Below are 14,291 nucleotides of genomic sequence, written 5' to 3'. Positions count from 1 at the left end.
GACTCATCTGGTTCCCATGGTTTTGTGCCGAGGGACTGAACTGCATACACACTGCAAACAGAGTATGTGTGAACCTGGTGTAATGCTGCAGTGCTTTCTGAGTGCCACCAATCAATTTAATGAATTATGAGTTGAATAGACTTAGGCCCTGTCCACACAGAGACGCATTTAGCTGTATACGCATAAATTTTGTATCGAATAGGCTTTTTGGGAGATTGAAACTGCTATTTTTTGAAAACCGGGTTCCAGAGTGGATAAATCTGAAAACGACACCTTTGCATTTATGTGTGGACAGCCAATCCGTATACTTTGTGAAACGATGATGTCATCACCCCACGTCTCGCACATAGTCAGACATAACAGCATACCGATATGCCACGTAACAGCAAAAAAAAAACATGAACACTGAACAATTATCTTTTATTAACTAACATTAACACAGATTAATAAATGTATTGTTCCATGTTCATTTGTATACCACGTGCAAGGTTTATGCGCATAGTCCAAGTCTTCTCCGTTTTTAGTGTATCTCTGTGGTAGAGTGCCACATACTGGTCTGACGTGTATACTACATGGTTTTGTGTCGGTTTTGTGGTTTCATGTGGATGCAGATATTTCTTGAGACGAGGGGGAAAAAAAGATCAGATAGGGAAAGCTCTGGCTTTGTGTGGACATAGCCTTATTTTATTTTTTTTGTTCTTACAGTTCTTTAGTACAGCACAGTCAAATCTTGACCTCTTTTTTCCAATTGCCTTTTTAATTCAGATTCTGTCTGTGCAATGATTTTTTTAGTTTTTCTCAGGGGTGTATCAAAGGTGAAGAGGTAACTGTTGTTGCATGCATGTAACACCTTGTTTGTTAAACAAATCAGATGTTCAGTCATGTTTCTGCTAAACTCTTCCTGTGAGCACTGCATCCTGCTTCCATGCAAATCTTATATGCTTTCGCTCTTTCTTATATCCCTCCATGTTCTAACATGTCCTATTTTGGTCAGTGTTTGAAACCTTCATGTTATTACCCCCTTGATGAATTGCTTGTTGTTTTCCTAATTTGTAATTCCCTTTGGATGAAAGTGTATGCTTTATGATTAAATGTAAATACATTTTTTTCAAGACAGGGCCTATGATACTCATCTTGTGGGTGTCAGAGCACATTTCTGAAAACATGCACATATCGAACCAAGATGTGTTGCATACTCATCTATTAGATTTTATATTCTTCAATAAATAGATCAGTGTTTCAGCTGACCATTATTCAGCTAGATACTCTTTACAGACCTTTGGGTTACAAATCTGACTCTTTAACCATCAGGCCACGACTGCCCCTATGAGTTTCAGTCCAGCAGCCGTTATTGATTTCAGGTGCACAACATTTTACAATTAACAATTTTTACACTTACATTTTATAGGTGAAGAATTTAGTTAATTATAGTTTTTGTTAATTTCTGTAATATTATTTTCAGTAACTTAGTTATTTGCCATTAATACTAACAATCAGCTAAGCTAGCACAAAATTTTAAAATGGGTAAAATTGTCAATTTATGAGTAAAATTAAGCCTGTGGTTAAAGGGGTCATATGACACTGCTAAAAAGAACATTGTTTTGTGTATTTGGTGTAATGCAATGTGTTTATGCTGTTTAAGGTTCAAAAAACACATTTTTACAAAGCTCATCGCTCTGAAAAGCGCTGATTGGCCAGCTATCCAGTGCGTTGTGATTGGCTGAATACCTCAAGCGTGTTACGGAAATGTTACGCCAACTTACCATACTGTGATGCCGTCTCACGGCACGACCAGACAAAACAATAAAAAACCCATTACAAACGAGGCATTTGTTGCATCCAGTGGGGACATAATTACTGATTATAAATGACTTATTGCGTATCGCGCAGCATAAACATAAAACCATGTCTGTATTTGTGATCAGAGAAATGACAAACAACAAACGCTACTCTACACTGTTTAAAACTCGCATTTGAATAATCAGTGGCAGATTCTTTAAATATAAAAAATTTACTTACAGGATGTGAGTCAGAAGCGCCAGACTGTCCTTGCAAAGTTGGAACTGACCCACTTTATATAACAGCCTTTGATCACAGACCCATTGTAGGCTAGTCTGCAGGTTCAGGAAACAGTCCTCCATAAAATGTGTCACACAGCGTCACACACTGCAGACTTGAAAATGGCACAGACGGTGAATTTGATGAAGGAGCAGCCGGCAGGCTTGCGGCAACCACATGTATCAACCAAGAGACCATGTGATGACCATTATGCACCAAGAGCTTGTAACATTCCAAAAAAAAAGGAAAAGTTGAAATCGCATCATATGCCCCCTTTAACATAATATGACGATACTTTGACATTTTGTTCTACAGCGTAAATTGCACAATACACTTAGCAAAAGGCAAAGCAGTTATGAAGCAGTTATGTTTGTTTCTGAATATGTATGTTTCTAATAAATAACTAGATAACATAGTTTGGGGTGTGAGTGTGTGCACGGGGAAGATTCACTCAACAGTGCATCAGAGCTGAAACCCTAGGTGTGATGATTGTCTGAAATTCATATACAATCATGCCAGTTTATTTGCTAGTGGTAGTGATGGGAAGTCTGGTTCTTTTCCATGAACTGTTTTTTTTCAGACAGTTTCAATAAACCGGTTCTGAAAACCTGTTCAACCCTGAAGCATTAGTTGGGTGGCATAGTAGATAGGTCTAGCACACAAGTGTTTTATCAAGAATTTTGCTATTTGAGTTTGCCTTTTTTCCCCTGCCATATTAAATAATTGTCTGTAATAGTCTACTACTTAAAGTAATGTGAAAAATTATACAGATGTTGTTCCGTTTCAAAACAGTTCACTCACATTTAAGTTGATTACACTTTAGGGAAACTCTCTGAAATACTGAAGAATGATTGAATAATGTTTGTTCATCTGCTTGAACAAAATGCATTTCAGCCCACCAGAATAGGTAGAGTCGTTCAGAATGCCATTTCATCATAATTTTTATTTATCAGAGTCTCTTCTTTTATCGATTGAAAAGCCCCAGCAGTGGTTTAATGGCACCTACTGAATGAGCTCTGCAGCTGACAATACCTCCTTTGGCACCCAGCTAATTTTATGAACAGATTTAACTTCTTTTAGAACAAATTTCATCAGTGTTTATTGCAAAATGCAGCACCATGAATGTAGTATGTGCAGGGTGATCCTGCATGCCTTGGATGAGCACAGTGAGTGCATCGCTTGCCTGGGCTATGGCCATGTCGAAGCTGCACACACCAAGACAAACCGCTCTCAAACCTACGCCACTGCAGACGCTGTTTGACACTATCCAACGAGGTAAACTGAACATGACACAAGTGTGTTTATTCTCAACATTTTATTTAGACTTTTTTCTCGTAATTTAAAGGTGGGATAAAGCGGTAGCCAATGTTGGCATCTGAAATCACCAAAACAAACAGGCCCCAAAAGGGTCTCACCCCTATTTTGACAGCTCCACCCCACACATACAAACACAACCCGGGCAATGATTAGTTCTCTGAAACAAAGCAAAACCAATGTTACACCATGTCTACACCGGACGTGAGTGGCGTGGCGCGACAAAAATACTATAGAACTCATTATAATCAGTGATAATGTCTACACCATATATATATATATATATATATATATATATATATATATATATATATATATATATATATATATATATATATATATATATATATATATATATACAGTCATGGCCATATAGCTTATGCTCTTCTGTGTACGCTGCCTGTGTACATCTCAGATTCTCCAAAATGGCGCTACACTGGTGCGGAGTGACACAGAGGAGACAAATTGTTGAATAAAGTTGTTATTTTTGTCATATTTGCGTACAAAAAGTATTGTCGTTGCTTCATAGCGTTATGGTTGAACCACTGATGGCAGATGGACTATTTTGACAATGTCTTTCATACTTTTCTGGACCTTGACAGTGTAATTTACTTGGCAGTCATAAGCCTCCCGGTTTTCATCCAAAATATCTTAAATATTGTTCCGAAGACAAGCAAAGCTTTTACGGGTTTGGAACGACATGGGGGTAAGTTATTAATGACAAAATTTTCATTTTGGGGTGGAGTATCCCTTTAAGTTGCAAGGGACATCTCTGCTGCTATCAGGTGCTTTAATGCCGCGTAGTTCTAGGAACTAGCCAGCAGTATCGTTCCTAGAGAACAAATTTGCCCCTCGGGCTGTTTTCCTGGTTGCATTCGCACCAGCAGCAAGAACTTTGAAGCGGCCGACAGCTATGTCTTTATTCACAGCATTTACAAACGTCAACAACCAGTGAATGGAGAACGGTGTGTTCAGAGCTGCTTTTGCTGTGTGTTGTGGTTTTTGTGATAACAGAGATGGAATGTAAATGCACAATTTACATGATTGAAAGAGTGTGAAAATCTGATAACTTGTAGTATACTGCAGACAATAGGTAAATGCCATTACCGCTGTTTTCCATGTTTGTGGAGTAAATTTTTTTTTTACTGCTTTTTGGCCAATCAGCATACACTTATGTCACTGTTAGTTCCTATAGAACTGTTTTAGACCTTACTCTGAAGTAGGAGCTAATTTAGGGTGTTTTCACACAGAAACCAAACCCAGTTCACTTAAAGTGAACCGGAAAGGGAACCAGACAAAAGTGACCTCAGTCCTTTTGGTGTTCACAATATTGTGGACTCAAAAGAGAACCCGGTTATTTTCTTGGTCCTCTTCAGCACTTAAGTGATCTCAGACCCTTTCTTGTTCACACCACAACTTCATAAGAACCAAGACTCCAGCTTTCTGTGCAGCAGTGAAATGCTGGAGTCTGACCTACTGGAAATTTTAGAAGATGAAGTGGACAGGGAAGGCCTCAGCTTACGGTTCCAAAATCGGAGGTTACTTTCAGGGTATGTAAGTAACCATAGTAACTTGCTCTCTGAAGATAACCTGCTACGGAGCAGATTATGTTTCAGGGTTAGTTCACTTCTACTGATCTACTGACGAGCCTTCAGTGGGTGTAACAGATAGCGCACAACATTATATATTATTACAATATATAATATAGCCATATATATATATATATATAAATAAATGTAATGATAAAGCACTAATATAAGCAATAAATTAGGTAATATATTATTCTAATATGGTTATTATATTTATTTTATTGGCACATATAACAGTTATCTGTATAAATTATAAAACACTTTGACATGGTAATGTTTAATTTTATATATTTAATTACATTTTATATTATCATATCACACATGGATCGGCATTTTCTGTAATGTCTATATTTTAAATCAAAATACATATCTGATATGACTTAATATATAATTAGCATTAAACAAACAATATAATTCATATTCTCAAGGATTAAAGATTAAATGAAAAAATAAATAAAAATGATTGCACACCCATCAATTAGGTGGCGATATGCACTAAGCATGTAATTGAACATTGAACAAAAGAAGAAGAAAGAAATAGCATGGCACACTTTTTCTTAGCATCCGTTTCCATAGCGACTCGTCGATTCGTCCCTTAAGGGATAGTCTTAAAGAGATAATTCACCCAAAAAAGAAAATTTGATGTTTATCTGCTTACCCCCACGATCTGCACGAAGTAGGTGACTTTGTTTCTTCAGTAGAACACAAATTATGATTTTTTACTCCAGCCGATGCAGTCTCTCAGCCGTATAATGCATTGCAATGGTAACAGAATCTATGAGAGTAAAAAAAAAACATACACAGACAAATCCAAATTAAACCCTGCGACTCATGACGATATATTGATGTGTAAAGACACAAAACGATCTATCTGTGCAAGAAACTGAACAGTATTTATATAGTTTTTACCTCTGATTCACATAATGTCCGAACCGTACAGCAGCAGGCGCCTGAGGCATCTTTTTCTTGCTTTATGGTGGATTGCAGACTTATTAGTGCATTACTGCCACCTATCTCTCAAATGGACCATTGACACTCTATCGACAATCTTAATTAGGAGTGTCAATGGTCCATTTGAACCATGAACTTACTCCGGGATGCGTTTTTGGAACCACATACCTCGAGTAAGCAAGGTTTGGGGTTAATCAACCGAGAGTTCAGGTTATAGCTGGCGGTAAGTTAACCTGCTTTCTGGAATACACCCCTGGTATGATTGTCTGGTTTTACACAAGGAGCTAAACCTATCAGTGTTTGTACTTCTTTATGATTGGTCAGTATTGTGTAAGTACCATGAGCCAATCGGTGCTCGTGTTGTGAATATAATAATGGGAAGTTCCCTCCTGTCTGTTGTGCACTGGCTGTTAGCCAGTTTTCAGTTTAGTCCCTGTTTCAAAATGACCTTTTGTCTGTTAAATGGAGAGGCTAACTACCTTTTTTTACTCATGGGCAAGTAGCTGTAGTCCTGCGTGGTGAGCAACTATGTGTATTACAGCATTGTAAAGTTCTCTTGGTATGTATGATGAGTTAATTGCTTGTTTTTAACGAGTCTTTTAATGAATAACCTTTTTTGTTTGTTTGTTTAATATCCAGCAGGTTTAACTGCAAGTCCAGGGGTTTCCGATGATTTTAATTGGAGTTAAATGTACATGAAGTGACGTGACTGCACTACTGCTCTGTTTTTGTTTTGTTGTTGTTTTAACAGATTTGTCTGGAACTCACCTTGGTCTGTTGTTGTTATATTTTTGTGTGTTTGTTGTGTTTTATTTGTGTTAGAATCACCGCCACAGAATTTAACATGTAACAAATTATAATACATCTAGAATGTAAAAACATACAATCTACTCCACTTTCCTGCAGCGCTGCAGTTTTAAATTTATGTTCTTTTAATTCAGATCTAATTCTCCATCTGCCGTTGCTCCAAAAATTTTGTTTGTCCAGGACTGCTTAAATTCCACAAGATAATTTTATCTTCTGGAATTTAAGCAGTCCTGGACAAACAAAATTTTTTTGTTTATTTTGGCAGCTACAAGAAAGTGAAAAACTATATAATTTTGTGATTTAGTTAAACAGACAACTAAACATGTTAAACTTTGAATTAACAGAACAAAACAATATGTGGAGAAACAAAGAGGTACTTACCGTTGTATGAGTTCCAGTGTTGCACAGGCAGTCTCCTGGTATTCAATGTTGAAAACGTAGAAGCAGCTGAAGAATACAGATAAGGCATCTGCAAATCCCAGGTGCTCATCCAAAACATAGGCCACCTTTCCCTCAATGCTTACCATCCACTTTGTGGAAGAGAGAAATGTGTTCCCTAAAAAAAAAAAAATACAAATGTTTAAAAGGCAAACACCCAATGAAGTACACTAACATTCCTCAAAATCTTCTCTTACCAAGCATTATGAGTCTTGGTGTGGCTGGAAGGCTCATGTCTTTCTCGATGGATGCCTTTGTTGCAGCTGTCTTTAAAACACAAGAAGACCTAATATTACTACATGTTTAAAATGCAGCTTAAAAATAACATTTCATGTAATTTACAATACTATTGCCCACTTACATCAGCCAAAATGAAGATGGAATCCTCTTTTTCAAGGAAGTGCTTCATCAAAAGAAGCACTGCTGCTATGCTGGTCCTGCTATGCTGCATGGTCGCTGTGTCACTCTCAATGTCCCGTAGAAGACACTGAATGTCTTTGTTCTGAGTCTGTCTTTGGAAGAAATCTATGTTCCTCTTCCCCTTGGTTTGAAGAGCCTGTCCTACTCGATTACAGATATCAATACCCGTCAGTTTGAAATGGGCACAGAATCCTCTTTTTGTAAAGAGGAAAGGCCACTGTTCTTCAATCTCATTTTTACTAGGGGGAGGGCAGCTGTTTATCATGTGACGTTGATAGATGTATGTCAATCTCATTGAATTGTCAATATCTGGAATGTCCACAACTCTGGGGCCAGCAGACTGAAATATGGTGACCATATTTTTTCTTCGGTCTTCTAAGGAGTCAACTGTCTCTCCTTCTGGGAGACATTTTGGCTGCCAATTTGTGCAGCCATAGCTGTCTACTTTGCACCGTACTGTTTTGGTGGTAGTGCTAAGTTCTGTCGTTGTTCTTGTTCTCCGTATTCTCTCACTTACATTGTTGCGGTTAACATGCTCAACTCTTGGTTTAAGTTGATTAACAAGAGAATAGTAACCTATCCCCAACTGTTCACCTTCCTCATTTGTGTCTGCAAAGGTCAAAGGATATTTTGACACAATCAGTTTCGCTATCTCTACGCAGGCAGACCTGTTGGGATTTGGACAGTGTTTCTGCATGGCAGCCACCACAGTTCTCACTATTGCTCGTCTGTCTGCAGGGTTAGCCCTGTGCCCTCTTAATATTGCCTGTGAGAGTGAAGCAGGCATCTTGTCCCAAGGAATCTCGAACTGGCTGACCCATGAGTTCTGTGTGTTTGTAAAAGATAATCCATTAGAGTGGGGTTGTGTACGAGGAGGTGTAGATTGGGAATGTCCATCTGTCGGCTTTGGGTCCAAGGATGAAAAAGGCACTGTTGTCTGTTTAGTGTCAGCTTTAAAATTCAGTTCTAGTAGAGAAAAAATACATTAACGGATATTTACAAGTGCATTTTATTTACAGTATGTATATTTTACAGATAAGAGAACTTAAAATTGTTTTAATAGTGATTCTTAAATCTGCGTTATAAGATTATATATAACTAACAATTGGTTTACCCTTTCTCTTCTGTCATTTAGATATTAAGTTTATCCAGTAGTTTAACCCAGTGTTTCTCAACTCCATACCTGGGGTCCCACATCGCAGAATGTTTTAGATTAGTCCAACTAATAAAAACACCTGATTCAGCTCATCTGCATCTTAGCATGTTGAACTGGGAGACATCTAAAACATGCTGGGAGGTGGATCCCCAGGAGTGGAGTTTAGTGTCTCAAGCTTTATGTAGAAAGATGCCACATACAATATCTTTAATATTTTACATTGCTTTTGATGTGCTTTTCCTCACCTCTTTGTTTAAAAGCTTGGATGACTTTACGACACTGTATTGGTGTTAAATGGTCCTGGAAGTCATCCCTTTCTATAAAGGCAAGGTCTTCTTTATTTGTGACTCCAACTGCTGATGTCAGGTGTTCAATTAGACCCATCAACCTTTCATTGTCCAATTGTGAGTGATGCAAGCAAACAGTATGGAGGTCCAAGATGTTGTACACTGGCAGTGGATAATAATCTTGCAACCTATCTGCATTAATATATGCATATTCATTTTCTGACTTGCATATGTGATAGATTCCAAGATCAACTAACAGTAATGATTGATGTACCAAAACAACAAAGTGCACCTGTTTCTCATCAGTAAGTATGAGGGATATTTTCCCAAAGACCAAGCTGTCACCAGTGTGCTTTAAAACAACAACAAGGTCTTTGGTGTACTTGGTCCCTTTGTAAATCACTGATGAAACCTCACAGGTTTTGTGTTTATCAATATCAACGGTCTTTAACAGCATCTGTATATCCTCATTGTATGTCTGTTCATCAATTTCATTTGCTTCACCAGCAACCTGAATGGGAGGTGGGAATAACTGAACACAACTTAGATATGACTGAAGAAGCTGGTGTCTTTCTGCCAGTGTCTTACTTAAGTGTAAAAAATTGTGAAGCTTTCTGGCACACTCCTTGAAATAGGAGTGTTTGCTTTCAAACCTTAGTGTCCACAAGCGTATTAGTGGCCCAAATTTAAGGATTAGGTCAGGATAATGCAACAAATAGTGATGCTTTGGTTTGAGAGGGTGGTCAGGGAACATGCTGTTCCGTAAATATACATATTCCTCGAGCAAAACTTTTATATATGCGACCTCATTCTGGTGAATTTTTGGAGCACAGATGAATTCAACTATTTCCTTTAGCTTAAGGCACAGCTGCCAAACCTCACTTTCCATGGGGTTTTTGATCCATCTACCAATATAAACTGGTAATAATCGTAAAAGACACCAATTCTGTGTAGCTGAACCACTGAGCTTTTTAGCATTTTCCTTAATCTCACATGGTTTGTTGTGTGAGTCACTACCCAAAAAATTTGTCTGTGAGATGGCCCGATTTATCTGGTCATAGGTGAGATGTTTTTCAGAATTTACCAAATGTTCAATATAGAGGGCCAAATCATTTGCTACTACTCCCTCAAAAACGTCATGTCCAAGACATGGAGGAAGACCGCTACAGACATGAAAAGACTTAAGTGAGTTGAAACAGGAATTAAATTTGATTCCATCTATTAAATCATGGTCAGAGGTCAGTTGTTGTACACTGTCGTTATAATTTGTAGCTGTTCGTGGAGGGCCAAATGCCAGTGGTGATTTGGCAAATGTCTCTCTGTTAATCAAACAGTACCTACAAAAGTTTTTGCTACTGCTGAAATTTTCTGTGAATCCACCAACAGTGTGGGCACCGAGATTATCGCCACATATAGCAATCACTGATGCCTTAAGGTACCTCCCATCTTCCAGCTGAAAGCCTGAATCCTCCAAGTCTTTTAGGTCAGCAATAAGAGGGGAAAATATCTTGTCCTGACCAAAAAATTTAAAATCCTGCTCCCTGCATAGCAAAACAAGTTGTGCTGGGTCAACAGTGGATCGATTATGTGGTAATATTTCCCCAAGTGTCATGTACATGGCCATGATTTTGTGTTTCTTTTTTCCAGAGCCTAGGGGGTTTGTCACCTCAAAGGCATCCAAGTACAGTATAACTGACACAGATGATGATTCCTGTAAAATGGCGTTTTGCTTGAAGTTTTTGCCATCATTAACATCAGTTAAAACCATATCACTGTGCACATGAAGTTTAGAAAGTGCATACTGGTCTTTCACAGTGGACTGCCTAGACAAGGTAGCAAGTGTATCCTTTACAGGAACATACTGACAAAAGCGTTCCATACCACTGGTATCTGTTCCTAGGTAAATCTGAGCAGGTGCAACATAATCAAAATTTTCTTTGAAATATGTTTTCCTGGTTTTGTCTGATCTCAAGACACCTTCATTGTAAATAGTTAAAAGATCCTCTTGTTCAAGTTCCTTAATTATTTCCTGTATTTCTTCCTTTGTCATGTTTAGCCCTGTCAGTTTCTCTTCTACTTTTTTAAGCACTTGCTTCATTCCACTGCTATGGACCTCCTGAAATTCCTCAACAATACACTGTACTGTTGTGGCTGGCAAAAGCAGTTTGGACTGTAGTTTTAAATAAAACAAGGCCAGATTCTTTAGAAAGGTCACAGGGTTGAAATCTGGGTTTGTTCCATGACTATCAAGAAATGGATAAACAGTCTCATCATGGATTTGGATGTCTTGGACTTGGACATCAGTATCTTGTTGTGCTTGTGGCTCTGCTACAAATGACTGCTTGTGTTTCCTAGATATGTGTGTAGCAAAGGATGACCTCACTCTAAAATATTTTGAGCATCCCTGAAAAGGACAAGTGACTTTTTTGCCATTCCATATGTGTAATCTCAAATGAATGCACAACAAGTTAACATTATCAGCCACATAATCAATTCCTTGAATACTGCATTTGCAGTTACCACTATACTGATACATGACTTGTCTCTGTGACACAGTGACAGCAGGTGGGTGATTTCTGTGCATGTGGGACTTTAATGCAGAAAACGTCCTGAAATTATTACTAGGACAATGTTTTATGCCACATGAAAACTGTTGTTAGCCAAGTTTCTATGACTTTTTACATGGGCATAGAAGGTTTTCAAACAGTCAGTGTGGTGGCTACAAACTTTACAGCTAAACATATTGCTATAAGTCTTGTCACTGGAAATTCTGATGCAGAACTATTATATCAATGTATGGACTATAATGGATCTCTTTCCCGTTTCTGAAAGTACATATAATCCCCCATCCCTGCTTTTCTTCCTTTTCTGTACCTTGCTTTATGGCTGGTCTTTATTATTTTTCTGAAAAATCTTAGCAAAGTGTCTCCACACAGTTCCTACGTTCAGCTCCTGAGCTCCTCCCTCTGGCAAAACCGATGCTGGTTCCTTAAGTTATCTAAAATGTAAAATAAATCACGTCAATACAAATGTAACATTTTAAGGGGGGAAAGACAGAGAATATCACAGTAGCTAACTTCATGTTAACGCAATGTAAATTTTGGTTTAATTTGGTCATTCAATAAACGCACACAAATACAAAAGCTCCCTCTTCAGACAAAATTTGCTACTCCACTGCTAGTTTCTAATCTAAACCGTAAAATAAATCCTGTCAATCCAAATGTCAAAAATTAAAAAAAGAAAAAACGACATGGTGTCTATAAATGAAATGTAAAACGACGTTATTTTCGCAGTGGCCAACGTTAACCTAGACTAGGCCTAATTCGTCTTAATGTAAGATTAACTTTGCTCGATAAAAAAAAAAAAAAAAAAAATCTTGCCTTTAATCGTGATTCAATAAACTCACAGTCTTTTTTTTTAAATAAAACGTTAGGTTTACCTCAGTTTTTAGCCCCAATGCTGACAAGAAAGCGTTAACAGCCTCCAGAACCGTGAGCTCTGGCCTCGAGCAAAACTTGCGACTGCACTTCTAGTTCCAAAGCACCCTGTCGACCCAAATGTCAAAAATGAGAAAAAGATAAAAATGACACTGTTTAAATGGAAAAAAACACGATGCTATTTCGCAACTAAGTTAGAGGCCAACGTTATTTACTAACTAACTTCGTCTTAATGTAACGTTAAACTTAACTATGCTTGATTAAAAAATAAAATTAAAAAAAATATTGCTTTTAATCGGTAATTCAATGAACTCACAAAGTCTTTTTTTAAATAAAACGTTAGGTTTACCTCAGTTTTTAGCCCAAAGGCTGACAAGAAAACGTTAACAGTCTCCAGAACCGTGAGCTCTGGCCTCGAGCAAAACTTGCGACTGCACTGCTAGTTCCAAATGTCAAAAATGAGAAAAAGAAAAAAAACGACACTGTTTAAATTTTAAAAAAAGAAAAGCTATTTCGCAACTGTGTAATAAGCTGCTATTCTCGATTAAAAAAAAAAATCTTGATTTTAATCGGTAATTCAATAAATTCAACTCACAAAGGTTTTTTTTTTTTTTTTTTAATAAAACGTTAGGTTTACCTCACTTTTTAGTGCCAATGCTGACAAATGTTAACCTATAAAATTGGGGTGCGAACAACCGCGGGCACACACAATCACACGCATATTTACCTTGCTTGTTTTTCTTCCTCTTCCTTACTCACGGGGATGAAAAAATCTTCGCAAGGTGTCTGTCCTTGGACACAGCTCATATTATGTTCTCCGGAATCGTGAACTGAGCACTCTCCTCGGGCAAAACTTCAACCCTGCACTTGATGGTTCCTAATCTAAATCGTAAAGCAAATCCTGACGATCCAAATAGCGCCAAATAGGCCGTTGTGGTAAATACAGTATTATAATTTATTTTTTAAAAATACAGCAAATCACTGTATTTGGTGTTTAATGTCACAGAAAATTCCCATGATGCAAAGGGAATTACAGTTATGAACTGTAAATATAATTTACAGTATTATACTGGTTGACATATGGTAAATAACTGTAGAAATTACAGAAAAGTCTAACAGTAATTCTAAAAATAAAAAAAAGCAAAATAAATAATAAATTTTTAGATTTTAAACTATAAAAAAATAATAAATTAAAATTTAAAATTAAGATCAATGTTCAATGCCCAGCATTGCATATGCAGCACATCCCAGGAAAGAAAAACAAAAATGAGATCTCTTTAACATCTTAAATATTTTCCTAGACAGAAATGTGGTTACTTTAACATCAAACATGCCTGCTGTGTTGACTTGGTTTCTTTCCTTTGTGGCCAGTGTGGTGAGCTCTCTGAGTCTGACAGCAACACTCTCCAGACCTTGAGATGCCTTCAGTACCTCCTCAACCATTTCCAAAATGTCCAAAGTCCAAAGTCTTCTTCCCTGTGTTAAAAAATGCCTGCAAATACCTGCTTGTTTGTAACTAGATCAATAATTGAATTGATCAATTAAAGCTAAACGCAAGGAGATTTTCGTGTTTAATTAAAAGTAACTAATGGTATGTTCAAGCCATGTCGGATGACTTTAAAATAAAGTCATGAGTGGAAAACCGAAATTTTTTTTAATTTCCGAGTTGGGGGCGTGTCAGTCAAAACACGTCGGATGCAAGGGATGCAGCCAAAGACTATAGATATGAAGCGTTTGTATTGACGGTAAACTTATTTTGAATAAAATGATTATCTTTTGTCATTTGCAATAAAACTAATTTAAATGTGCAAAATATTATATTATTGTATAATTA

The 14,291-nt window shown here is 37.3% G+C and overlaps 1 protein-coding gene across 1 annotated transcript; it reads right to left on the bottom strand.

Moving 5' to 3' along the window:
• Positions 1-7,084: 7,084 nt before the first annotated feature.
• Positions 7,085-13,900, bottom strand: LOC109106412. The gene is made up of 5 exons (XM_042723024.1): positions 13,775-13,900; positions 9,438-9,531; positions 7,519-8,555; positions 7,355-7,424; positions 7,085-7,275 (listed from the first exon to the last, which is right to left on the bottom strand). Exons 1-5 carry the CDS (start codon positions 13,898-13,900, stop codon positions 7,097-7,099), a joined length of 1,506 nt encoding a protein of 501 aa, XP_042578958.1. The 3' UTR covers positions 7,085-7,096.
• Positions 13,901-14,291: the final 391 nt, after the last annotated feature.

The sequence above is a fragment of the Cyprinus carpio genome, chromosome B4 (assembly GCF_018340385.1).
Source record: "Cyprinus carpio isolate SPL01 chromosome B4, ASM1834038v1, whole genome shotgun sequence".
Classification (NCBI taxonomy): Eukaryota; Metazoa; Chordata; class Actinopteri; order Cypriniformes; family Cyprinidae; genus Cyprinus; species Cyprinus carpio.
The sequence above is the reverse complement of the archived record's forward strand: the minus strand, read 5'-3'. Positions and strand labels throughout refer to the sequence as shown.

Bases quoted from the DNA above. Each gene is read 5' to 3' on its own strand.
- LOC109106412 (XM_042723024.1), bottom strand. From the start codon at position 13,900: ATGGTTGAGGAGGTACTGAAGGCATCTCAAGGTCTGGAGAGTGTTGCT. The intron at 8,556-9,437 runs GTGAGGTTTCAT...GTTAATGTATTT, and splicing joins TATTGATAAACACAAAACCT to TTTCTCTACTAGAACTGAAT. The intron at 7,425-7,518 runs GTAAGTGGGCAA...TGTGTTTTAAAG, and splicing joins CCATCTTCATTTTGGCTGAT to ACAGCTGCAACAAAGGCATC.